We start from the raw sequence: 26,691 nt of genomic DNA on the forward strand, positions 1-26,691 counted from the left end.
CTACAGATTTCTGCTACTGGTAGAAGTCCAACATTTTAACCTCCTTGGCGGTAATCCCGAGCTGAGCTCGGGGTATGCCGCCGGAGGTCGCCGCTCAGGCCCTGCTGGGCCGATTTCGTTTCTGAAAAAAGCAGCACACGCAGCTGGCACTTTGCCAGCCGCGTGTGCAGCGGCGAAAGAGGGTCCCCCCAGCCGCCCAAGCCCAGCGCAGCCGGAACAAACAGTTCCGGCCGGCGCTAGGGGCTGGATCGGGCGGCTCTGACGTCAGGACGTCGACTGACGTCCATGACGTCACTCTGCTCGTCGCCATGGCGACGAGGAAAGCGAAACAAGATAGGCCACTCATTGCGGCCTATCTTGTTACTTTCGATTGCCGGAGGCGATCGAAAGTACGCTTCCGGAGCGCCCTCTAGTGGGCTTTCATGCAGCCAACTTTCAGTTGGCTGCATGAAATATTTTTTTTTTAATTAAACAAAAACCACATTGCAGCCTCCCTGGCAAAATAAATAAACCGCCAGGGAGGTTAAATTAGGATGATACCATTTAACTCAAAACTTCTTGCTTTTACTGATGGCTAATACGATACAATACTGCTGGCAGGAGTCCACAATCCTGAAATAGTAATTAGCAACATTTTTTTCTGTTCTCAAATTGTAGTGGGTATAGGTCAAATATTTCAGGGCACTTGGAACTCTGCTGGACCCAGCAGGAATAATTTCTTAACTTAAACTGTACTTTTTATGATGAGTGCAGAGTGAGCTGTAAAACAGTGAGTCTCTGGGCCCAATGCATGCCTGTTAATTTGAGTGCTATCATAGCCCACAATATACTTAGCAACTATGGTTGCACCACCAAGGTAGTTCAGGCACAGGGCACCAGATTTTGGCTATACAGCTGAGTTCTGTCTTGGGGTAGACATAGGCAACAGAGTTGGCTATCGTATTCTCCTCCTTCTAATGTTTACTGCTTTTGTCACAATATTTGTACTGCTTGGGACTCTGCTGTACATTTTTTAGTTGTATCTATGTTCCCCTTGTCGTCTAATTGTGCTTTGTAAAGTGCTGCAGAATATGTTGGTGCTATATAAATAATAAATAATAATAATAATAATTGTATGGCCAAACTCTGGTTAATGTAGTGGAGACTAAGGTATAGCAGGAGTGTTGTGGTATTGGCGCTTGTGGACAGCTGGCCGCCATCAAATACCTGGGGACCGCCTAGTGCCGATAGGTGTGGCCACGACGGCAGCCCCAGGACCGCCTAACACCAATTGGCATCAAGTCCTGGGGCTGCAGTTTCCTAAGGAATGGCCACGTGCATGTGCGATTGTTCCCTGCCACTTCATGGAACAGAGTTTGTAAACGAAAGAGGAAATAAATCCCCTTTGTTTACATCCGTACAGCGATGCGGTCCCCAACAGCGCTGTACGAGATTGGCGATCCCCGGCCTCTGATTGGCCGGGGATCGCCGCCCTCTCATAGGCTGATGCTTATGAGAGGTGGAACAGGACGGATTGCCGTCCTGTTCCATAAAGATTATGGAGGGGGGAGGAGGGAAGAGGAGGGAGGAGGGAGGGTGGGAGAGAGAGCCTCATAGAGGCTTAGGAAAAAAAATGGCCAGAGCGATCGGACACCTCAGGCGGCATGTCCCCTTAGGGACAAAAAAGGAGGTGAGTCCGATCGCTGGGCTCCATAGCTAAGCTGTGCAGGAGGCTGAAAAGCCTGCCCAGCTTAACAAAAAAGAGCCTGGTGGTTAGGGGGGGTTAACACTGCGGTCATCAAGTGGTTAAGCTTTGGTGGGTTGGATGTATTACAGTTGGTTAATTCTGGTGTGAGAAATTACAGTGGGCACTTGGCTGTGGTATAGCCAAGCACTGGAAATGCGGGAAATCAGCAGCAGAGGAGGGCAAGTAGCTGGCCCTTCAGGGCTCATCTTGGTAAAGGGGGTTAGTGTTAGGCATTGCCTGGCACCCAAAATCTTGAGGACCTTTTTTAAATTTATGCATGAACTGATCCAGGAGAAATAAGCGTACTGGTCTAGAATGTGTTCCTGCAACTGGTTAGCTTGTGATGCCATTTTATGTACAGGATGGTTGTGTTCCATTGAAGCACAGCAAACACTTTTGTGATCTTCTAAAGGTAATGTGATGTTCTAAAAGGAACTACATTACAATAATTGCATGTAATTACATACATTCTAATGCATGAGAAATTCACCAGTGAAGCAGGAAGTGGGCACACGCTAGCTTAAAGAGAATCTGTATTGTTAACATTGCACAAAAGTAAACATACCAGTGCGTTAGGGGACATCTCCTATTACCCTCTGTCACAATTTCGCCGCTCCCCGCCGCATTAAAAGTGGTTAAAAACAGTTTTAAAAAGTTGGTTTATAAACAAACAAAATGGCCACCAAAACAGGAAGTAGGTTGATGTGCAGTATGTCCACACATAGAAAATACATCCATACACAAGCAGGCTGTATACAGCCTTCCTTTTGAATCTCAAGAGATCATTTGTGTGTTTCTTTCCCCCTGTTCTCATGCACTGAAGTTTCAGGCTGCTCGTTTCTTCCTGCAAACAGCTTTGCCCTTGTCTGAATTTCCTCAGTATGTGAAAGCCCAGCCAGCTCAGAGGACGATTTATCCAGCTTGTAAAAGATAAGAGAGAAGAGAGAAGCTGCCCTAATCTAAATAATACACAGGCAGTGTGCATAGAGGGGCCTGGAAGGGGGGGTTCATAGCAGAACCACAACACTGAAGAACTTGGCAGCCTTCCAGACACAGGCCGACAAGTCTGACAGGGGAAAGATACATTGATTTATTACAGAGACTGTGATAGCAGAAAGTACTTCAGTAAGCCAGAACACATTAGAATAGCTTTTGGAACTTGTCGGATGATAAAAAACAGGATGCAATTTTTGTTACGGAGTCTCTTTAACCACTTGAGGACCACAGTCTTTTCGCCCCTTAAGGACCAGAGCCTTTTTCTCCATTCAGACCACTGCAGCTTTCACGGTTTAATGCTCGGTCATACAACCTACCACCTAAATGAATTTTACCTCCTTTTCTTGTCACTAATACAGCTTTCTTTTGATGCTATTTGATTGCTGCTGCGAGTTTTACTTTTTATTATATTCATCAAAAAAGACATGAATTTTGTCAAAAAAATGACTTTTTTAACTTTCTGTGCTATCATTTTTCAAATAAAGTAAAATTTCCTATACACTTGAGCGCGAAAGTTATTCTGCTACATGTCTTTGATAAAAAAAACCCATTCAGTGTATATTTATTGGATTGGGTAAAAGTTATAGCGTTTACAAACTATGGTGCCAAAAGTGAATTTTCCCATTTTCAAGCATCTCTGACTTTTCTGCGCACCTGTCAGGTTTCATGAGGGGCTAAAATTTCAGGATAGTACAAATACCCGCCAAATGACCCCATTTTGGAAAGAAGACATCCCAAAGTATTCAGTGAGAGGCATGGTGAGTTCATAGAAGATTTTATTTTTTGTCACAAGTTAGCGGAAAATGACACTTTGTGAAGAAAAAAAAAAAGTTTCCATTTCTTCTAACTTGCGACAAAAAAAAATGAAATCTGCCACGGACTCACTATGCTCCTCTCTGAATACCTTGAAGTGTCTACTTTCCAAAATGGGGTCATTTGTGGGGTGTGTTCACTGTCCTGACATTTTGGGGGGTGCCTAATTGTAAGCACCCCTGTAAACCTAAAGATGCTCATTGGACTTTGGGCCCCTTAGCGCAGTTAGGCTGCAAAAAAGTGCCACACATGTGGTATTGCCGTACTCAGGAAAAGTAGTATAATGTGTTTTGGGGTGTATTTTTACACATACCCATGCTGGGTGGGAGAAATATCTCCGTAAATGACAATTTTTTTATTTTGTTTACACACAATTGTCTATTTATAGAGATATTTCTCCCACTCAGCATGGGTATGTGGAAAAATACACCCCAAAACACATTATACTACTTCTCCTGAGTACGGCGATACCACATGTGTGGCACTTTTTTGCACCCTAACTGCGCTAAGGGGCCCAAAGTCCAATGAGTACCTTTAGGATTTCACAGGTCATTTTGAGAAATTTCGTTTTAAGACTACTCCTCACGGTTTAGGGCCCCTAAAATGCCAGGACAGTATAGGAACCCCACAAATTACCCCATTTTAGAAAGAAGACACCCCAAGGTATTCCGTTAGATGTATGGTGAGTTCATAGAAGATTTTTTTTTTTTGTCACAAAAATGCCGCCGCCCATCGGCTGGGGGCGGTCGTGAAGTGGTTAAGAAACTTGGGCCCCTCTAAATTTCACACCAGCAAATGTCATACTAAGTGTGCCCAATAAACACCAAATTTAACACCATAGCCACTATTTATAATGGCACCTATGGTGTTGCTCCAAAATTATCGTAATAGTGACAGATTGGTGGCGGGGTCGGTAAAGATTAGCATGGGGGGTTGTTTAATGTTAAGGGAAGGGGGGGGGATAACTTTAACCTCCTCAGCGGTATGGACGAATATATCCGTCCATCACCGCCGGAGGTCGCCGCTCAGGCCCTGCTGGGCCGATTTTTACAAAATAAAAAGCAGCACACGCAGCCGGCACTTTGCCAGCCGCGTGTGCTGCCTGATCGCCGCCGCTCTGCGGCGATCCGCCGCGAGCAGCGGCGAAAGAGGGTCCCCCTAGCCGCCCGAGCCCTGCGCAGCCGGAACAAAAGTTCCAGCCAGCGCTAAGGGCTGGATCGGAGGCGGCTGACGTCAGGACGTCGGCTGACGTCCATGACGTCACTCCGCTCGTCGCTATGGCGACGATGTAAGCAAAACAAGGAAGGCCGCTCATTGCGGCCTTCCTTGTTTATTCTGGGCGCCGGAGGCGATCGGAAGAACGTCTCCGGAGCGCCCTCTAGTGGGCTTTCATGCAGCCAACTTTCAGTTGGCTGCATGAAACAGTTTTTTTTTTATTAAAAAAAACCCCTCCCGCAGCCTCCCTGGCGATCTTAATAGAACGCCAGGGAGGTTAAGCATCGATATGGAAGGGTTCTGTCTGAGAGTAGTGTTAGGTCATGTTTTAGTAAAATATTTGTAATATTTTCCAATATATTACCATGATAATTTACACTTTTAAAACATAGAATATCAGTAAATTTTACCCATATTCTGTTAGCTGAAATTGGGAGCCAAAATTTATGCACGCATCACCAGCAGCTAAGCATTACATCAACCTATTCAAATCCAGTGTGTGGGGCTAAAATGCCCAGAAAGTTGCAGACAAGGTAAGACCTAAACGCACTTCCGCCCTGAGGAAGCTTGGGCAGGCTGGGTTCAACATAATAATAATCGTAACATTTTTCTCGTGCTTTTCTCCTGTTGGACTCAAAGCACTGCAGCCACTAAGGGTGATCTCAGTAGGCCACATTGTCATTCCTCACTGGCCCCACATGAGAACGCGATCCATGACAGTGCCACACTGACAGAGCTCACGAAACAGCGGTACAGATGGCCACTTGCATAATATTATGCATGAGGATGTGCACTGCAAGGACGCAATACCTCAGCTAGTGAGGGAGCCTGGCTAGAGGTTGGTAAATAACAGAACAACCACGGCATTGGAGGGAGGTCGCATGTCTAGTCTGCACAATGGGGACAAGGTAAACCACCTGCATCTGCTTGTTCATACATACACAGTGCATTCAATGAAGACCAACAACACATACATATGTATGACATGACACAATACACAATTGCGCTCACAGTGTTGTGGAGCAGTGACAAACTTGCACACTGAGGATTCAAGAATGGTATGAGGTAGGCACGGCTGATAGCAAAGCCTTGATTGGAATTGTATAGCAACTGTTATCTGGCCTGGTGGATTATTCACTGTGTTATTGTTGGAGACATAGATCCAGTGGCAGGAAGGAGTGGGAGTGCTCCCTCAAACTGTTTCAGTGTGCATTTAGTGACCCAGGCCATTGTGGTTAAGTGACGGTATTGCCATGCTGGGTCATTTAGTAGCCTCCAGCAGATTTAATCTGGGATATATGGGATTGCCAATCCTGACACCCAGAACTTTGTATTAGACTTTGCCTGGCGTGTGCCTGGCGTGTGCATGGTGGTGTGTGGACCGTTCCATGGTTTTTAATCATTGACAGTAATATCTATGTTTTCTAAGCCGCTTGCCATTTTGATAGAACAGAATGTTTATACAGAGACACACACAAAGTCACACACTGAATACCGTTTGTTAACACATTTGGACCATCATACTCATTTCCTTTCCCTATCTAGCTCTATGGTAGTGACCAACTGAGGTGACTATGAAAGTTATTGCTTTGCAAAAACCAAGCTAAGGGTGTCGCTGTCAGGATCATAAACCACGTGGCTATCAGGATGCACGGTTCCAGTATTGTATGGCTACATTTTTTTATTATTACATAACGAATTATGCATACAGCACATAGTTACTATCATTAGTGAATACTCAACTCATTTCAAATGCTCTGATAAAACAGGAACACATTCGTCATTAGTATATATACAAAAGAGAAAAAAAAAATACTTTGGGCCACTGCATCCAGAGCTGCAAATGTATGTTTTCCAATCTGTGAGATATGTTGATGAGAGAGCAAGAGTAAAATCAGGTATATACTATTACCTCCAATAAAGGCGAAGAGGCAGCATAAAAATGATATAAGCTCGGCAAGTACTCTCTGGAGCATTAGACATGTCACTTCTAATTCCCACAGCATCATGAAGAGGTAGAAGCATGTTAGGAGGGAGATTCATGGGACTCTGTGGCAATGTAACTCACACTGGATCTCCTCATTATTGCCATTTCGTTCATGCTCCGCATGTACATAATTAAATTCTATTCATGACCATGTACTGTTGTTTATCTCTTTGTTACTCTGAAGATTTCATAGGTTTTCTAATTCTGTATAGCAGCAAGCTGCATGGGTTGCAGTAAATAATGGGTTCAGCTTTCACTATGTAGCATCTTACTGTGCTCTGTCAAAAGAAACAACAGCAGTGCTACAGTAAGAGTCAGTACTATGACTCTGAGCTATTCACATAGAACTTCAATGATTCCCATTATTTCCAGATGTGTTTTATCTAAAAGAAAATATAGTAACGGTACCAAAAATAACTGAAATACAACAGAACATATTGCAAGTGTCAGACTAATAAAGATTTCTATTAAAACACAATGGCAAGAAATCTATAGATGGTTTCACATGTAATAGTTGAACAGGTGAACATTCCAAAAGTACTGGAATATCTATTTTCTTGTATGATTATTGCTATCCATGGTAGAAACCTGTATTATAGGCAGAGAATATGAGTGCTATATAGAGGCTTAACTACAATTTTTTATTCCCCCCCCCCGAGCAACATTGGCAGGCTGGGATCCCACCCCCATGTCTATCTCCACAGTACACAGCCATAGGACCCTAACAGTGCCACCTCATGCAGTACTTTAATTGTCCCTACAATACCATATCTCACTTTCACAGTAATTACATTTCCCTACAATGATCAGAGCCTGGAATTGGGTTTGGTGTGCTTGAAAATGCCTGTCAGGTCATAGATCCTTAGCAAACTAAGCCTATTTGCTCACTCCAACACTCCCAGTCATTTGGAATACAAGGATTGGCTACAAAGCCCTGACCTCAGCTAAAACAGCAAAAACACTAGCCCCCATGCCCATGTGACCAAAGGTGGAGAGTTTCAGGTTCGGAGTGAGCAGGTAGATGTAGTTCTGGTCACCAAGGTGCTATAATTTCACGGAGAAGATATTCTTTTTTTTATATTCTGTAAACCTTTTTAAAAAATAATTTAAAATAAAATTCTACTAAATGCATAAAAAATTATGTTTAAACTGAGACTTGTCTATTTGACTATACCCTCTGCATAATGGTTAGCTACCACTGTTTGGGAGGACACTGGCATGGTATATGTAACTTGCCAATAGATATGGCTGGAGATCTTCATCTCATGTGTATAAGCACCCATAAAATATAACTTTAATATACTTTTTCCTGTTTTATGCTCTGCGTTTTCACCTACAATTTTTGTTGATAGTGATTAGGATTTTAGCATTGCTTAAATATGTTTTTTTAAAATAGTTCTCTGGATGGATGTTCCTTTTGAGAGTGCTTTATGAAGTTTGCCGCAAGAAGAAAAATTAAATCACCGCAAGGCTGTCTAGTGGTGGCTGCATAAATGTTATCAGCCTTTTATTAAAAGACTGTCTACAATAATAACTCCACTTCTAGGCTCCTGCTATATTTTGAGCAATAATAAATTCAGCTGCAACCAAGACAAGTTTGCTTCAGTTTTATAACAATGGTCTAAGCATAAAAATTAAATATGGACTTGGATAATAGGCAGTCATAATTTAAGAACAAAGTTCCCAGGCCAGATTAAACATTTCCCAATTGTATTTAACTTTGTTGCAGAGCAGAATGTGTACGCTGGAGTTAAGTTCTCACATTTACAAATGTTAACCACTTCAGCCCACAGGGTTGTTCATTTTTTGCATCTGAGGAACTTTCACCTACCATTCATTTGCCAAGAACTATATCACTACTCATCACAATGAATTGATCTATATCTTGTTTTTTCCGCCACCAATTAGGCTTTCTTTGGATGATACAATTTGCTAAGAATTAATTTATTCTAAATCCATTTTAACAGGAATATTAAGGAAGAAATGGAAAAAAAAACATTATTTCTCAGTTTTTGGCCATTATAATTTAAAATGAATACATGCTACCATAATTAAAACCCATGTATTTTATTTGCCCATTTGTCCTGCTTATTACTCCATTTAAATGATGTCCCTATCACAATGTATGGAGCCGATATTTTATTTGGAAATAAAGGTGTATTTTTTTCAATTTGCGTCCATCACTATTTACATGCCCATAATTTAAAAAAATATATTAATATACTCCTTTGACATGCATATTTAAAAAGTTCAGACCCTTAGGTAACTATTTATGTTTTTTTTTGTTTTTTTTTGGGTAATTTTTGGTGTGGGAGGTAAACAGCTCATTTTAAATGTAAAAAAAGGTATTTATTTAATAAAAAATGGATGTGGGTGTAGTTTTACTATTTGGCCACAAGATGGCCACAGTCAACATGTCCTGGAAGCGTACGATCACGCATCCATGAACTTGAATGAGAACGGGAAACTTTTTTAACTGTAGCCTCTATAAGGCTGTCGGTTTTTCTGCGGGGGGCTTTGATCAATGAATGGATGCTATAATCCCATTTATTGATCGCTGGGCTAACGGCCGGTGGTGGCTTAAAGGGGTGGTTAAAGGGTAACTGTAGATGGGAATCTTTGATAAAATAAATCTTTAAATAGTAGCTAGTAGTAGCTGCATAAAGGACAACTATCAATAAGCAAGTGTGATAAAACTACAAAGTACAAATTACCATATTTTTCAGCATATAAGACGCCCCGGACCATAAGACGCACCTAGGATTAGAGGGCGAAAACCAGGGAGAAAAAAAATACTAAACCTGGTGCACCTATGGTTTAGGAGCATCTTGTAGATGCTCTGCCCCAATTATTGTGTCCTCCTTGTATCTCATGTGTCCTCCTGTGTCCCACATGTGTCCCCTTCTGTCCCGTTGGGTCCTCCTTTGCTCCACCTTGTATCCCCTTCTGTCCTACTGTGTCCTCCTTTGCTCCACCATGTGTCCCCTTCTGTTTCTTTGTGTCCTCCTTTGCTCCACCTTGTGTCCCCTTCTGTCTCCCTGTGTCCTCCTTTGTTTCCCCTTGTGTCACCTTCTGTCCCTCTTTGTCCTACTTTGCTCCCCCACGTGTCCCCTTAGATCCCCGTTTCCTCCTTTGCTCTACCTTGTGTCCCCTCCTGTCTCTGTGTCCTCCTTTGCTCCACCTTGTGTCCCCTGCTGTCTTCCTGTGTCCTCCTTTGCTTCCCCTTGTGTCCCCTTGTCCCCCTGTGTCCCACTTTGCTCCCCATGTGCCCCCTTCTGTCTCCCTGGGCCCTCCTTTGCTCCCTCTGTGTGTCCCCTTCTGTCTCCTGGTGTCCTCCTTTGCCCCCCATGTGTTTCCCTGTGTCCTCTTTTGCTTCCCATGTGCCCCCTTCTGTCTTCTCATGTATCTCTTCCCCATGTCACACCCCGAGTGTCCCCTTCTGTCCCCCATATGTCTCCTCCACTCCTCATGTCCTCCTGCGTTTCCCAGCTCATCTAATCCAGTGGCTCCAGCAGTGATCAGAGAAATCTAATCTCCATCACGGCTCCCTTAATGCCAGCTTCTGCTTTTATTGTATATTATTAATTTATAAATTATATAGTCAGTTTTCGTCCACTGTAACATCTTTCCTCTCCCTGATTTACACTCTTAATTTTTTTTCCTGCATTACAAAATTTGCAGAAACAACACCTGATCTCTCAGAGTCCTCTGGGGCAGAAGGCTGAATGACATCATAGCTTAGGGTAAACATGACTGGGAGGGCAGGACTACAAACCAATATACAGCAATATATAGATATGGGAAGTGTTTCTGATGCTAAAACCAGAATAATTAATGTAAAATTGGATATCCTAAATAATATACCATATTCAATTTTCTACTATATGTTATTGCAGTGCCTTTTTACAAAACGTCTCTCTGCAAGTGTCTGCATAAAACTTCAACCACACGATCGCTATTTTACAACTTTACCATACTCCTATACTGTATATATATGGCTTTTAATGACACATTTCATGGTATCAAACTATTGGCAACTAATAGCAGATCATTTTAAATCAATCCAAGCAAGATCTCTTAGGGCCCTTTTCCAATAGCGGCGTTTGCAATGCTGAATCGCAAAATCACAAACCGCTAGTGAGTTTTTAAATCGCTACAGTTTGCTATATAACATAGGAATCACGGTAGGTTATTTCCACTACCGCGATCCGTTTTTGTCTCAAACGCAATCGCGCTGCGGAGTGATATTTGCCACAATTTTGCTATGCACACTACAGCATAGCAAAATCGTGAACGCAATTGCCGGAACTTTCCTGCATTTTGCAATTCAGCAATCGCTTGCGTTCAGTGTGAACGCTAGCGATTGGTAGTGGAAAAGGGCCCTGAGGCTTTCCAATTTTTTCTTTTGTCCTTCAGCCAGGTGCTACAGTCCATAAGAACAAATGGTGGTCCATGAGAACAAATGGTGGTTGGGGAGAGCATGCATTTCTAAAAGATTGAAAAGGACAGGATATGACATAACAAAGTCATTCCTGCCTTGATTGTAAACATGTCCACATTCAAAATGCACATCATTCTATATTATTTATATGCTTTGCTATTTTAGTGTTTAGATGTGATTTAATGAATTTTAGATGCCCCCAGTTGCCCTACATCACATTTGTTGTTTCCAAAGATATACGGTATAAAGCAGTGAGTTTACAACCAGTAAATTCCCAGAAGGTCCTTCATTCATAAAATACACATACACAGGCATTAAAAGTGTATGCTGCAGCAATCAAACAGCATGCAGCATGCAGCATTTCTTCAAGCACAGAGCACTGCTCAGGCTGGATGGCTGCACTCCTGCAAAAATGACCAATGATGACATAAGAACTGTTTGAACAGCAGCTTGTTTATATTAACCCTCCTGGCGGTTTGCAAAAAAATCGCCAGGGGGCAGCAAATCTTTTTTTTAAAATTTTTTTTTTTTTTTTTCATGTAGCGAGACAAAGTCTCGCTACATGATAGCCGCTGCTCAGCGGCATCCCCCCAGCCCCTCCGATCGCCGCCGGCGATCGGAGATCCGGAGATCCCGTTCAAAGAACGGGATCTCCCGGAGGGCTTCCCCCGTCGCCATGGCGACGGGGCGGGATGACGTCACCGACGTCATCGACGTCGTGACGTCAAAGGGGATTCCGATCCACCCTATAGAGCTGCCTGGCACTGATTGGCCAGGCAGCGCACGGGGTCTGGGGGGGGGGGCGGCTGCGGCGCGACGGATAGCGGCGGATCGGCGGGTAGCGGCGGCGATCGGGCACTGCACGCAGCTAGCAAAGTGCTAGCTGCGTGCAGCAAAAAAAAAATTATGCAAATCGGCCCAGCGGGGCCTGAGCGGTGCCTTCCGGCGGCTTACCCCGAGCTCAGCTCGGGCTTACCGCCAGGAAGGTTAAAGCATGGAGATAAATGATTACCCCTTTAAAAAGTGACCTGGAGAAAAAACAGTGACAATCTGATAATAACAATCCTGCAGAGACAATTTTCTGTAGATACAGTATGTTTAGTAAAGTTAGCCATACATCTAGCAATTCTGATTCAATCGACAAAGCAATCGACTTTATTGGGTGATCGACTTCAGTATGGTTATTATTATTGATATATAAAGTGCCAACATATTCCGTGGCGCTTCATTAATATAGTTGATCGAAAGTCGATTGACTAGTGGCCCGCACACTACGAGCGATGCCTTATGCACCTTCACTAATCGATCTGACCGATGTTGTCTCCATGCTCTGAATGCAAAAATTCATTCAGAGTCGATTGAATGACATGTGAACAGTAGCCAATTCCTGTGCTATTGTCCGATATCTTCCACCCTGCTCGATCGGCTAAGCTGGTCAATTTGACATGATATCAGCCACTTCATCGATTGGACATACTGAAACACACTTGATTCTCTCTCGGTTTGATAAAATGATCACCTTTAGTCACCAAATACTGCAGATTATTTTTAATACACTCAGACTATCTTCAAATAGTTATTGAATACTACAGAGATGAAAATAATTCTGGTTTACATGCTAATTTCATCTTGGAAATGGGCCAATCAAATGCACCTCCTGCCATTTTTGATTCGCTCAATTCCAAGCTGCATAACATCTGCATTATATTTGCATGCAAGCCAGTATTATTTGTATATCATTGATCTTCTCTGATCCTTTGAGTGATTACGTCCCCCATCCTGGTTACAACATAGAGATGACTTTAGCAGTCCTCTCCCCATCGGCACAGTCTGTGGCGTGACATTTGTACACAGGCACAGACTATCTAATCTCCGCCAATACAAAATAACGCACTGTTTTACGTTATCTGATATATAGTACATTTTCATAACAAACAATTAAAGAGAATGAGGTTTACAGATACAGACAGCTACATTCAGAAGATATGTAGTTGTGGGGATGTTCATCATGACACATTTTGACCCCCCCAAATACCCCACTTTCCTGAGTATTTCAAACCCATAACTGAATTAGTTTAGCGGTGTATGAGGACTTCTCTATAAAGGTGCCCACACACCATACAATTAAAAGGGTCCAATTTTACACCAATTCCATAACTAAAATCGGTTGCCCTCCCCCCCTTCCAATTTTTTTTTCATTCGTTTGAGAAATCTGATCGAATTTCCTGTTTTTATTCAACAGAAGATCAGTAGTGTTGTATTTTTCTTATCAATTTTATCAAAATTGTATGGTATATGATAGATTGTCAATTACTTGATTTTTTTTCTAAGTTTTCAATCATTTTTTTTTCATAATTAGGGAAAAATGTAACATAGGTGTGTGGTACACTGGTCAAATTTTTGAAATGTTACAATCAATCAGAAAAAAATGTTGCAATTCTTGAATTCAAACAGATATTTAAAAAAAAATGTATGGTGTGTGGCCACCTCAACATAAACATAAGTAGTAGACCAAAAGTCCTATTATCAAATTAGAAGGGGGACCTTAATATAGGTTTGCATGGTCAGACAGCACACATATATCAGGCCCCTTTCTGCTTTCTAAGGTCAGAATAGGTTGGCCTTCATGTGCAGTTAGTTCAGTGTCAAAAACAGCCATAAACTAATAAAGATCTTACCTGCAGTTCCACTCCATAGCCCATGTAGACAGTAATATTATAGGCACACTCCAGGTAATTTTGAAAAGGAAGCGGAGGGTAATCTGTTGAGTCAATATATCCTTCTGGCTCGAAGAAGTTCACGCTGCATTGAACTATATATAAAATCTTATTAGCAATTGTGAAAAATGAGGGTTTCATAGTAATATCATTTAATGCATACAAGCAACATCCTAGAAAATCTACATCTCTGTTGAGTGAAAATATGTTAATACTGTAGTAGACTTGATTACTGTAATTACATATTTATTATATTAAAAGACCACTATCGCAAAAAAATGAAAAATTTAACGTACATAAATATAAAATGTTTATTTCTTCCAGAGTAAAATGCACTATAAATGACCTTTTTCCTGTGTTGCTTTCACTTCCAGTAGGTAGTGAAAGTCTGACAGAACTGACAGATTTTGGACTATTCCACCACCTCATGAGGGATTCTCAGTAATTCCTTTATTCTTTCCAAAGCATACCCAGGAAAGGGTCTATACAAAGATGCTGACAACAACCTTGCCTACTCGCTTGCACAATATTTTTGCAGTTGGACTAAGTAAATGCCATTCAGTTAGTGCTTTTGTAAATAATTACCCAAAAACCCACCATGAGGAGATGGACTAATCGAAAACCTGTCAGATTTTTGCTACTTACTTTGAGTGACAGAAACATAGGTTAAAAAGTAATTTATTGCGCATTTTACTCTGGGAGAAATCTACTTTATATATGTAGGTATTTTAAATGTTACAATGTTTTGCGATAGTGTCATTTAACCCTCTGGGCGATACAATTATATCGCCCAGGAGGTGGCGCAGCACTATTTTTTAAAATTTTGTAGTTTTTAAATCATGTAGCGAGCCCAGGGCTCGCTACATGATAGCCGCAGCGCAGCGGCATCCCCCCACCCACTCCGATCGCCTTCGCCGATCAGAGTAAGCAGGAAATCCCGTTCAGAACGGGATTTCCTGCTGGGCTTCCCCGGTCGCAATGGCGACGGGGCGGGATGACATCACCGACGTCATGGACGTCGTGACGTCAGAGGGCACTGATTGGCCAGGCTGCGCAAGGGGTCGGGGAGGGGGGGGCTGCGCGGCACGGCGGGTAGCGGCGCATCGGCGGCAAGCGGCGGCGATCGAAAATCTAGCAAAGTGCTAGCTGCGTGTAACAAAAAAAAATTTATGCAAATCGCCCCACCAGGGCCTGAGAAATCCTCCTGCGCGATATACCCCGAGCTCAGCTCGGGATTATCGCTCAGGAGGTTAAGGGAAACACACTGCGCGTTCAAACCCACTGGCAGCCTTTTGTAAGCGCTAGTGATTTGAAAAAGCTCTAGCTAATGCAATGCTATGGGGGATTTTTATAAAATCACATCGCTCATGTGGCATCACACCCATAGCATTGCATTAGCAGGAGCTTTTCAAATCACAAAGCTCTCAGAAAATCTCTCCTAGTGGGTCCTAGGCCTCAGGTTGATTTGCTAAGGTTCGATAACATTGGGAAGCAAAGGTGATTAAAAAAACAGATTTTTTTTAAGTCTCTATTATTTGTTGACTAGGGTTTTAAACTCTCACTTTGGTCATATCAGAATACAGAGAGGATTGCTAAAAGAAATCTTTGATAGTCTAAATTTATCTAAGCAATCTGCAGTCGCAAAGCCAACACTTTGTTGTTTTAGGCTCCGTTCACATTGCACGCGTTTCCGTCCGGATTTCGGCAACGTGTGCAGGAGGCAGATACGCACGACATCAGAAAGTGCATAGATTGCACTGTCTGATGTTCACACTGCATGCGTTCCGGACCAGTACGGTCCACGAACACATGCTGCACATATTTTTTCCAAAAACGCGCGGCTGACCCATTCACTATAGTGGGTATCAGCCACACAATGCATGCAAACGCAGATGGCTTGTTTTCCGATCGCACGGTCATCTGCGTTTGGTAATATGAACGGGGCCTTAGCAACTCCTTTATATTGTCATATGACCCAAGACATTTAAAAAAAAAAATCAGTGTAGGTTTAATGAGGCACATTTGTCCTCCAAGGTTCTTAAGTTGTAGTAATTCTACATACAGTATTTAATACAAACAATTTTGATCAGTCTTTGATCTGTATACTGTGCCGTGGCCATGAAATGGTTTCTGTGGCAATCAAAGGTTAACAAAGTTCAGATAAAATGCTCAGGACTTCTGAAATGTTAGGGAATGTTTCCTAATTGTGCTGACCTTGAGGCAGCACAAAGTACTTGGGAAGAAGTGGCGTAGCTAGAGTTTCTGGGTCCCTATATTGCAAAACTCTTTAGCTATGACACTTGCCCCTACCTTATATATATGAGTTAATTGCATGATTTATATTCTTGTGCAATCTACTCTGAATATAGTTAATTTTCACCCGAGAGGGCGGAGGAACAAAAGACAGTTAATAGGGAATACATAAAGTATCACCTGAACCCCCTCTGCTCCAGGGCCCCATAGTAGCTGCTATGGCTATTACTATGCCCCTGCTGGAAAGTCAGTATGATTCAACAAGTACATAGATGCTGCACTGTCACAATGTGCTATGCTGTTCTCCTCTCCTATCAATACAGAGCCATTTTTGATATTTATGTGGGCTCCGCTGGGAATGCCAAATTTAGAAGCATCCTGTAACGATCAGTGTAACACAGAGAGGATCTGATTACCGGTGATCTGCAGTATCACCGAGAATGCAGAATATACCCAATTATTGATGATCTGCAGTATCACCGATAATCAGATATATCTACTAACCTCTGGACACCCGAGAGATGAGAGTGTTTGGTGCAACAGTAATACTTTGAGGTACGCACCCGGAAGATGGTTGCTAGACAGTAAGAGCTACTGCTATGGATCAGATTCCTTCCACAGGTCTGATGCTCCCCAAGGGGCGGAGCAAGGCGGAGACAGTGGGAAGGACAGAACGTGAGTGACACCAAGGGTAGTGTCACTAACAGATCTGTGAACTATCTCTTAACAGCAGAGATAGTTCTCGAGGTCGGACAGGCCAGGTCGTAACCACACGGACAGATACAGTACAGAGACAGGAGACAGATGCAGAATCCAGGAACTAGCAGAGTTTGGCAACAAGGTATCAGAAAGACAAAGGTACAGAATCAGAGATCAGGAGAATGGTCAGGAATGCAGAAAGTCATAACAGATAATCAACAATGCCTAGACTTGAGTGTGAGCTCCAAGATTCTCACACTCCAGGAACTAGACTAGAATAATGAATGATACAGATGGTACAGAATTCCTAGACTAAGGTGTGAGTTCCTTGGCCGTCAACACCTAGGAAACTGGTCTAGATAACAATACAGATAATAACAGAATTCCTAGACTAAGGTGTGAGATCCTTGGCCATCAACACCTTTGGAAACTGGTCTAATAACACAGATACAGACAAGGTCTGAGTGCTACCACGTAGTGATCGCAACGGCAGACACCAGATTAATGACCAGCACCCAGTATATATACACTAGCGCTCACCAGCGCCTCCCCTAAGTGCTGGACCAATGGAAGTTACTGAACTTGTCAGCTGACCAGCTTGGTCAGCTGACCCTCTTCTGACTGCCATAAAGGCCCTGCCTCTCTGCGCGCGCGTCCTCCTAAACCAGTGTGGACTATCAGTCCCAGCCACACCAGTCATGTGTTGTAATGTTTCTGCTGAGTTGGATGCGGAAACCGCCGCACCGCTGTCAGTGCGTGCGGCGTTTTCTCCACATTCTGCATTGCTGAGAGAAGCAGGCCTATGCGAGCAACTTGCCGCATCGGACGCGGAATCCGCCGACCTGTTGTTAGAGCATGCGTTTCTCCGCGCTCCGACTGCGCGCCAGCTGTCATGTTGAACGCGGAGTCAGCCGCCTCGCCTTGAGTATTGGCTGCTTTTCCGTGTTTTCTCACAGTACCCCCCCCCCCCCCCCCGAGGAGTGGACTCCGGACAGCTCCTACCCGGATTCTCAGGGTGCAGGGCATGAAATTCCCTTTTCAACTCGTTAGCATGCATGCGACTGTCAGGTACCCATGATCTTTCCTCAATGCCATAACTCTTCCAGTGCACCAAGTACTGCGCTGAGTTCTATACAATACGGGAATCTAATATTTTTTCCACTTCATACTCAGGTTGATCGTCCACCATTACCGGTGGAGGAGGAGTGGAATCAGTATGCACGGCCGGTTTGAGGAGGGACACATGAAACGATCTTACGCCACGCATGCTGGCAGGAAGATCAAGGGCATAAGTGACGTTGTTGATCTTCCTGACGACCAGAAAAGGACCCACATATCTTGGTCCCAACTTGGGGGAGAGTTGCTTCAGAGCCAAGTGACGTGTGGACACCCATACCAAGTCCCCTGGCTGGAACCTCCACTCAATGGTGCGTCTCTTATCCGCTTGCCCCTTCTGGTTACAAAAAGCCTTCTCCAAATTCCTTTTCACCATTCCCCATATGTCCCTAAGGGACTCCTGCCAGGCCTCCAGGGCCGGAAACGGAGTTGAAGCCACTGGCAAAGGAGAGAACTTGGGCAATTTCCCTGTCACCACCTGGAATGGCGAAAACCCAGAGGAAGAGCTTTTCAGGTTATTGTGCGCAAATTCCGCAAAGGGCAAGAACTTGACCCAGTCAGTCTGAGCCTCTGCTACATAGCACCTAAGAAACTGCTCCAGGGACTGATTGACTCTCTCAGTTTGCCCAGTGGTCTGTGGGTGGTAGCCTGACGAAAATGACAGCTTCATGCCCAAATGTTGACAAAATGCCCTCCAAAATTTCGAAACAAACTGGACTCCCCGATCAGACACTATATCTTCCAGAATGCCATGCAGCCGAAAGATGTGCGCGATAAACAGATCGGCCAATTCCTGAGCCGAGGGGAGTCCTTTCAGGGGCACGAAATGGGCCATTTTGCTAAATCTATCGACTACCACCCAAATGACCGACATGCCCTCAGATCTCGGGAGTTCCCCCACAAAATCCATGGACAAATGGGTCCATTGTTCACTCGGTGTGGGCAAAGGCTGCAATGTTCCCACAGGTGCCAGGCGGGAGGGCTTACTCCTAGCACACACTGCACACTCTCTCACAAACTCCTTACAGTCGGATGCCAAGGAAGGCCACCATGCACATCTTGCGACAAGATCCTGTGTTCTGGTGGCACCGGGATGACCAGAGTTCTTGTGAGAGTGGAACATTTGTAAAATCTGCAGACGGTATGGTAGTGGCACAAACATAACTCCCTCAGGCTTCCCCTCAGGAACGTCCCGCTGAAAAGGGCTCAATGTCTCTGTCCAGTCCCCCTAAGTCTCTGTGGCAGCCAAAACCACCCTTTGTGGAAGGATGGTCTCTGGGTCTGAGGGCTGTGCTGTCTCTGGCTCAAAACATCGTGACAAGGCATCCGCCTTGATGTTCTTACTACCTGGGGTATACGTAATTACAAATCTAAATCTTGAAAAAAAAAGTGGCCGCCGAGCCTGTCGGGGGCTCAATCTCTTAGCTCCCTCGATATACTCCAGGTTTTTGTGATCAGTGTAGACTGTAATAGTATGTTCTGCTCCTTCCAACCAATGACGCCACTCCTCAAAGGCTAACTTGATGGCAAGGAGCTCTCTATTGCCTATATCGTAGTTTTTCTCTGCGGGTAAAAACCTACGTGAAAAGTAGGCACATGGGTGTAATCTGCCCTGTAACCCTGAGCGTTGAGACAGCACAGCCCCTACCCCAACCTCTGAGGCATCTACCTCCACCACAAAGGGATAGGAAATGTCCATGTGTCTCAAAATGGGTGCGGTACAAAACAATTTTTTCAGAGTGGAGAATGCAGTCTGTGCTTCCAGGGACCAGTGATTAGTATCCACCCCCTTCTTAGTGAGAGAGGTTAAGGGCGAGATGGCCGTGGAGTACCCCTTTATGAACCTTCTATAGTAATTCGCAAACCCTAAGAACCTCTGGAGAGCCTTCAACCCCACTGGCTGGGGCCACTCCAGAACAGCCGAGACCTTGGCAGGGTCCATAGAAAGTCCCGAGGTAGAAATTATGTACCCCAGAAACGCAACTGATGTCACCTCGAAAATACATTTCTCCAGTTTGGCATATAATCTGTTTTGTCTCAGTTTCTGCAAAACCAACCGGACGTGAACCCTATGTTCCGAGAGGTTAGACGAGAAAATTAGTATAATATCAAGATATACCAAGACAAACTTCTCCAAGATCTTTCTAGACACCTCGTTAATAAGTTCCTGAAAGACGGCCGGGGCGTTACACAACCCGAAGGGCATCACCAGGTACTCGTAATGCCCGTCGGGTGTGTTGAAGGCCGTCTTCCATTCATCGCCCTCTCTGATCCGTACCAGGTTGTATGCCCCTCGTAAATCTAGTTTAGAAAAAATCTTGGAATTGGTGACCTGAGTAAATAAATCGTCAATCAGAGGCAACGGATAGCGATTTTTGACCGTAATTTTATTCAGGCCTCTATAATCAATGCACGGCCTAAGACCTGCATCTTTCTTCTTTACAAAAAAGAACCCTGCTCCAGCAGGTGACTGAGAAGGCCGAATGAACCCCTTGGCTAAATTCTCACGAATGTATTCCTGCATGGCCAATTTTTCTGGCCCAGACAAGTTATAGAGGTGGCCTCTAGGGGGCATACAACCTGAATGGAGATGAATAGGACAATCAAAAGGGCGATGTGGGGGAAGTTTGTCGGCTGACTTGGCACAAAACACGTCCGAAAAATCTGAGTACTGATCTGGCACACCCTCCACATGAACCTTAGTCTCTCCCAATGTTACCTTCACTAGGCAGTTTTGAAAACAGTGGGGAGACCAGCTGGTTAGCTGACCAGTGGCCCAATTGATCTGGGGTGAGTGCACCTGTAACCAAGGCATACCGAGAGTAATCGTGGAGGTGGCCATATGTAACACAAAAAACTGTAACTTTTCAAAATGTAACACCCCGATAGTAATTCCTACTTCTGGTGTCTGAGACAGCGGACTGTTTCCCTGCAGAGGGGAGTCATCCACTGCCATAACCTGAATACGTGGGTTAATCGGCGTGACCGGAATACCCAATCTTTTAGCAAACTCAAAATCCATAAAATTAGCCAATGAAGGCCTCAGTAACTTCAGACTTATCTTCCCAAGAAATAGTACAAGGGAGAAGAAGTCGCTCGTCATTGAGGGGTACCAACTGAGCGCCTAGGGCCTGACCCCTGAGTACACCTAGGCAGTAGCGTTTCCCGACCTCTTGGGACAATTTTGCACCCTATGACCCCCCTCTGCACAGTAGAGACACAACTGTTCAGACAACCTGCGCTTCCGCTCCACCTGAGACAAACGAGACCGACCAATCTGCATTGGCTCAGATGGAGGCGAAGCGGGTGAAGGTGGAATTACTGGAGGTGGAATCACTGGAGGCGCAGCATGAGACACAATTTTTACAGTATTTCTTCCACGGGTCTGCCTATGATAGCGCAGACGGTGATCAATTCGGATGGCAGATGCAATGGCTTCATCAATGGACCTAGGTTCAGGTTGTCCTAACATGAATTCTGAAACCTCGTCTGAAAGCCCTGACAAAAAACAATGAAGCAATGCATATGTGTCCCACCTGGCAGACACCGACCACCTCCTAAATTCGGCTGCATAATCCTCCACCGAACCCTTGCCTTGACGCAATAATTTGAGCTTCGCTCAGAAGTCGAGGCAATGTCCGGATCGTCGTAAATTATGGCCATAGCATTAAAAAATTCCTCCACAGAGGTCATGGCTTTGTGATCGTCGGGGAGACTATATGCCCAGGTCTGGGAATCGCCTGATAACAAGGTCTTAATAAATGTGATTCTTTGAGTAATGGTTCCTGACGTATTGGGTCTTAACTCAAAGTACGACAACACTCTACTCCTAAAATTTCGGAAATCAGATCTGTGACCAGAAAACCTTGCCGGTACGGGCATACGTATGTCTGTGCTGAGAGGAGATCGCACATCATTCACAGCCGTCTGTACGGCATGAACAGACCCAGACAATGCATTAAGTTGCATCTGGTGACTGCCCAGTACCCGGTTGATATCTTCCACCGCAGTGGTGAGGGTACCCAGACGGGCCGTGAGTGCGTCCATTTGAGTTTGGTCTGCCGTTCTGTAACGATCGGTGTAACACAGAGAGGATCTGATTACCGGTGATCTGCAGTATCACCGAGAATGCAGAATATACCCGATTATTGATGATCTGCAGTATCACCGATAATCAGATATATCTACTAACCTCTGGACACCCGACAGATGAGAGTGTTTGGTGCAACAGTAATACTTTGAGGAACGCACCCGGAAGATGGGTGTTGACAGTGAGAGCTACTGCTATGGATCAGATTCTTCCACAGGTCTGATGCTCCCCAAGGGGCGGAGCAAGGCGGAGACAGTGGGAAGGACAGAACGTGAGTGACACCAAGGGTAGTGTCACTAACAGATCTGTGAACTATCTCTTAACAGCAGAGATAGTTCTCGAGGTCGGACAGGCCAGGTCGTAACCACACGGACAGATACAGTACAGAGACAGGAGACAGATGCAGAATCCAGGAACTAGCAGAGTTTGGCAACAAGGTATCAGAAAGACAAAGGTACAGAATCAGAGATCAGGAGAATGGTCAGGAATGCAGAAAGTCATAACAGATAATCAACAATGCCTAGACTTGAGTGTGAGCTCCAAGATTCTCACACTCCAGGAACTAGACTAGAATAATGAATGATACAGATGGTACAGAATTCCTAGACTAAGGTGTGAGTTCCTTGGCCGTCAACACCTAGGAAACTGGTCTAGATAACAATACAGATAATAACAGAATTCCTAGACTAAGGTGTGAGATCCTTGGCCATCAACACCTTTGGAAACTGGTCTAATAACACAGATACAGATAAGGTCTGAGTGCTACCACGTAGTGATCGCAACGGCAGACACCAGATGAACGACCAGCACCCAGTATATATACACTAGCGCTCTCCAGCGCCTCCCCTAAGTGCTGGACCAATGGAAGTTACTGAACTTGTCAGCTGACCAGCTTGGTCAGCTGACCCTCTTCTGACTGCCATAAAGGCCCTGCCTCTCTGCGCGCGCGTGCGCGTCCTCCTAAACCAGTGTGGACTATCAGTCCCAGCCACACCAGTCATGTGTTGTAATGTTTCTGCTGAGTTGGATGCGGAAACCGCCGCACCGCTGTCACTGCGTGCGGCGTTTTCTCCACATTCCACATTGCTGAGAGGAGCAGGCCTATGCAAGCAACTTGCCGCATCGGACGCGGAATCCGCCGACCTGTTGTTAGAGCATGCGGCGGTTTCTCCGCGCTCCGACTGCGCGCCAGCTGTCATGATGAATGCGGAGTCAGCCGCCTCGCCTTGAGTATTGGCAGCTTTTCTGCGTTTTCTCACACATCCAAAATGATCCTAGAAATGGTTGTGAAGGGACATATGACCACTTAGATCAATTACTGTGATTAATTGTTGTGTACTGGTTTCCTTTGTTCAAACTATGCTTTGAAAGTGCTGAAACAGGATTTCTGCTATTAAATATACTGACCCATATGTCATTCACGTTTTCTCCTCAGTTGTCTTCTAGGACAGTGCTGTCCGACTGGCGGCCCGCGGGCCGCATCCGGCCCGCCAGGCCTTCTGCTGCGGCTCCCCTGCTGTGGCAGTGTTAGCCTCCGTGTCCGAAGAGCTTTTTTTTTTGTTTTTTGTTTTTTTTTAATTTTCCCCCATTCCTCTGATATAAAGTAATGTAATAATAAATTACAGCCCCCCTCCGCTAATCTCCCCTAGTTCCCCCGTGCAGCCGCCGCCTCAACTCTCAGACCGGTGGCGGGCAGGAGATAGGAACCAGCTACACCGCGCACGGCAGCCGCACGGGGGACTTTAAATGCGGGACGTGAACGATGATGTCACTTCCTGCATTTAAATTCACAGCGCGGCTGCCGAGCGCTGGTGTGGCTGGTTGCTATCTCCTACCCGCGGCTGATCTGAGGTGTGGCGGCGGCAGCACGGGGGAACGAGACGAGAGGAGAGGAGCGGAGCGGAGGGGGCTGGAAATATTACATTACAGCAGGCAATCTGAAAGCGATTTGTGGGGACATCTGCAGCCAATGTAAGTGCATTTCTGCGTTTTGGGGGGACATCTGCAGCCATTTGTGGGGACATCTGCAGCCAATGTAAGTGCATTTTGTGGGGACATCTGCAGCCAATGTAAGGGCATTTTGTGGGGACAACTGCAGCCAATGTAAGTGCATTTTGTGGGGACATCTGCAGCCAATGTAAGTGCATTTTGTGGGGACATCTACAGCCAATGTAAGTGCATTTTGTGGGGACATCTGCAGCCAATGTAAGTGCATTTTGTGGGGACAACTGCAGCCAATGTAAGTGCATTTTGTGGGGACATCTGCAGCCAATGTAAGTGCATTTTGTGGGGACAACTGCAGCCAATGTAAGTGCATTTTGTGGGGACATCTGCAGCCAATGTAAGTGCATTTTGTGGGGACATCTGCAGCCAATGTAAGTGCATTTTGTGGGGACATCTGCAGCCAATGTAAGTGCATTTTGTGGGGACATCTGCAGCCAATGTAAGTGCATTTTGTGGGGACAACTGCAGCCAATGTAAGTGCATTTTGTGGGGACATCTGCAGCCAATGTAAGTGCATTTTGTGGGGACATCTGCAGCCAATGTAAGTGCATTTTGTGGGGACATCTGCAGCCAATGTAAGTGCATTTTGTGGGGACATCTGCAGCCAATGTAAGTGCATTTTGTGGGGACATCTGCAGCCAATGTAAGTGCATTTTGTGGGGACATCTGCAGCCAATGTAAGTGCATTTTGTGGGGACAACTGCAGCCAATGTAAGTGCATTTTGTGGGGACAACTGCAGCCAATCTGAGTGCATTTTGTGGGTACATCTGCAGCCAATCTGACAGCATATTGTGGGTACATCTGCAGCCAATCTGACAGCATATTGTGGGTACATCTGCAGCCAATCTGACAGCATATTGTGGGTACATCTGCAGCCAATCTGACAGCATTTTGTGGGTACATTTGCAGCCAATCTGACAGCATATTATGGGTACAACTGCAGCCAATCTGACAGCATTCTGTGGGTCCATCTGCAGCCAATCTGACAGCATATTGTGGGTACATCTGCAGCCAATCTGACAGCATTTTGTGGGTCCATCTGCAGCCAATCTGACAGCATTTTGTGGGTCCATCTGCAGCCAATCTCTTTTCGGGGGGGGGGGGGGGGGGTTGTCTGCCGGCCCTCCACCATGTGGCCTGGAAAAAAAACGGCCCTCCATGCCCGCGGAGTTGGACAGCACTGTTCTAGGAGATACATTTTAAAATACTTTTCAAAATAACTTTTCAGCATTTTGTAATTGAAAAAGTACCAAAAATTAGGTGAAAAGGTATTGTCATAATTATTCTGAGTATTCTTTTTTGTTTGCTGGTGGTTTAAAAGCCATTTTATTGGCAATATTCAATTTAAGTTTTCTCCAAGGAGATCATTTTTCATCTTCTATTTATAATAACTTTTCAGCACTCCGCAATTGAAAAGTAACAAAAGTAGGTGAAAAAGTAATGTCAAAATTAGTCTGAATATTTTCTAGCTTGCTGGTGGCTTAAAAATCATTTTCTTGATAAGGTGGGAAGATATTTCCTAGGAGAAAAGTTGAATTGAATTATGGAGTAAATTTAAAGCTGGATTGTCAGCCACAAAATCAAATTCCATTTAAACACTGCAATGTGTTTATAATGCTGCCAGGAATCTCAGCCTGCATTGCAAGCACTCCAATCTATTCAGAAATGTCTCTGCTGTAATTATCTTATCTCAGTCAGCCAGGCTCTATTCTCTAACCATCGCTGAAGACAGTGAGAGAGGGAAGCTTGTCATCTCCCCTCTCACATTCCTGCTCCTCCGTGATTGGATGAGAGCAGTTCAGTGTGACAGGCTGAGTTTGAAACATGATCCTGTGCTCACACGTGTTTAGAAAGCAAGCTAGAGTCTGTGGGAAAAAGAGGCGGAGACTGCCAAGAACAGAATTATCTTAATTTACTATATAAAATTCACTGAAATCCAAATGTACAATACATCTGTTATGTAAGTAGATCAAGTATCTATCTACTTATATACTGTATTTTTTGGACTATAAGACTCACTTTTTCTCCCCCAAAAGTGGGAAAAAAGTCACTGCATATTATAGTCCAAATGCAGAGAGTTCCTGACTTGTGAACACCTGTCAATACGAACCTCCAACCCGCCACAATGCCGGGAACTCCATGTACTGTGCCCATGCAGAGGAGGGGACAGGGGGACAAACGGAGGACACAGGGGGACACAAAAGGGCATAGTGGAGGGGACAAGGGGACACAAAGGGGCATTGAGTAGGACACAAGAAGGACAGAGGTGGACACATGGGGATACAGGAGGAGACAAGCAGAACAGAGGAGGACACAAGGAGACACAAGAGGTACAAGGGGGCATGAGGTACAAAAGGGGCATAATCCACAAGATGCCCCTTCACCATGGATGCACCAGGTTTAGTGTATTTATACATTATATATATATATATATATATATATATATATATATATATATATATATATATATATATATATATATATTCCCCTGGTTTTTATCCTCAGGAGCGTCTTATTGCCGGAAAAATACGGTATGTTTTTTTTTTCCTGGCATAGTATGGCTGACACACTTCTTTAAATTAACAGATTTTTTTTTACACATCCTGCCATGTTAATAAGCAGATTTGACCAGG

The 26,691-nt window shown here is 44.5% G+C and overlaps 1 protein-coding gene across 2 annotated transcripts in view; it reads right to left on the minus strand.

Moving 5' to 3' along the window:
• The window catches only part of SEZ6L (seizure related 6 homolog like), a 575,113-nt gene that overhangs the window by 254,937 nt on the left and 293,485 nt on the right, over positions 1–26,691 (minus strand). For both annotated transcript variants that reach the window (XM_068238978.1, XM_068238971.1), the window contains exon 4: positions 13,857–13,990. In XM_068238978.1, coding sequence (XP_068095079.1) covers positions 13,857–13,990 — 134 coding nt within the window. The remainder of the gene's footprint in view (positions 1–13,856; positions 13,991–26,691) is intronic.

Source organism: Hyperolius riggenbachi, chromosome 1, assembly GCF_040937935.1.
Source record: "Hyperolius riggenbachi isolate aHypRig1 chromosome 1, aHypRig1.pri, whole genome shotgun sequence".
Classification (NCBI taxonomy): Eukaryota; Metazoa; Chordata; class Amphibia; order Anura; family Hyperoliidae; genus Hyperolius; species Hyperolius riggenbachi.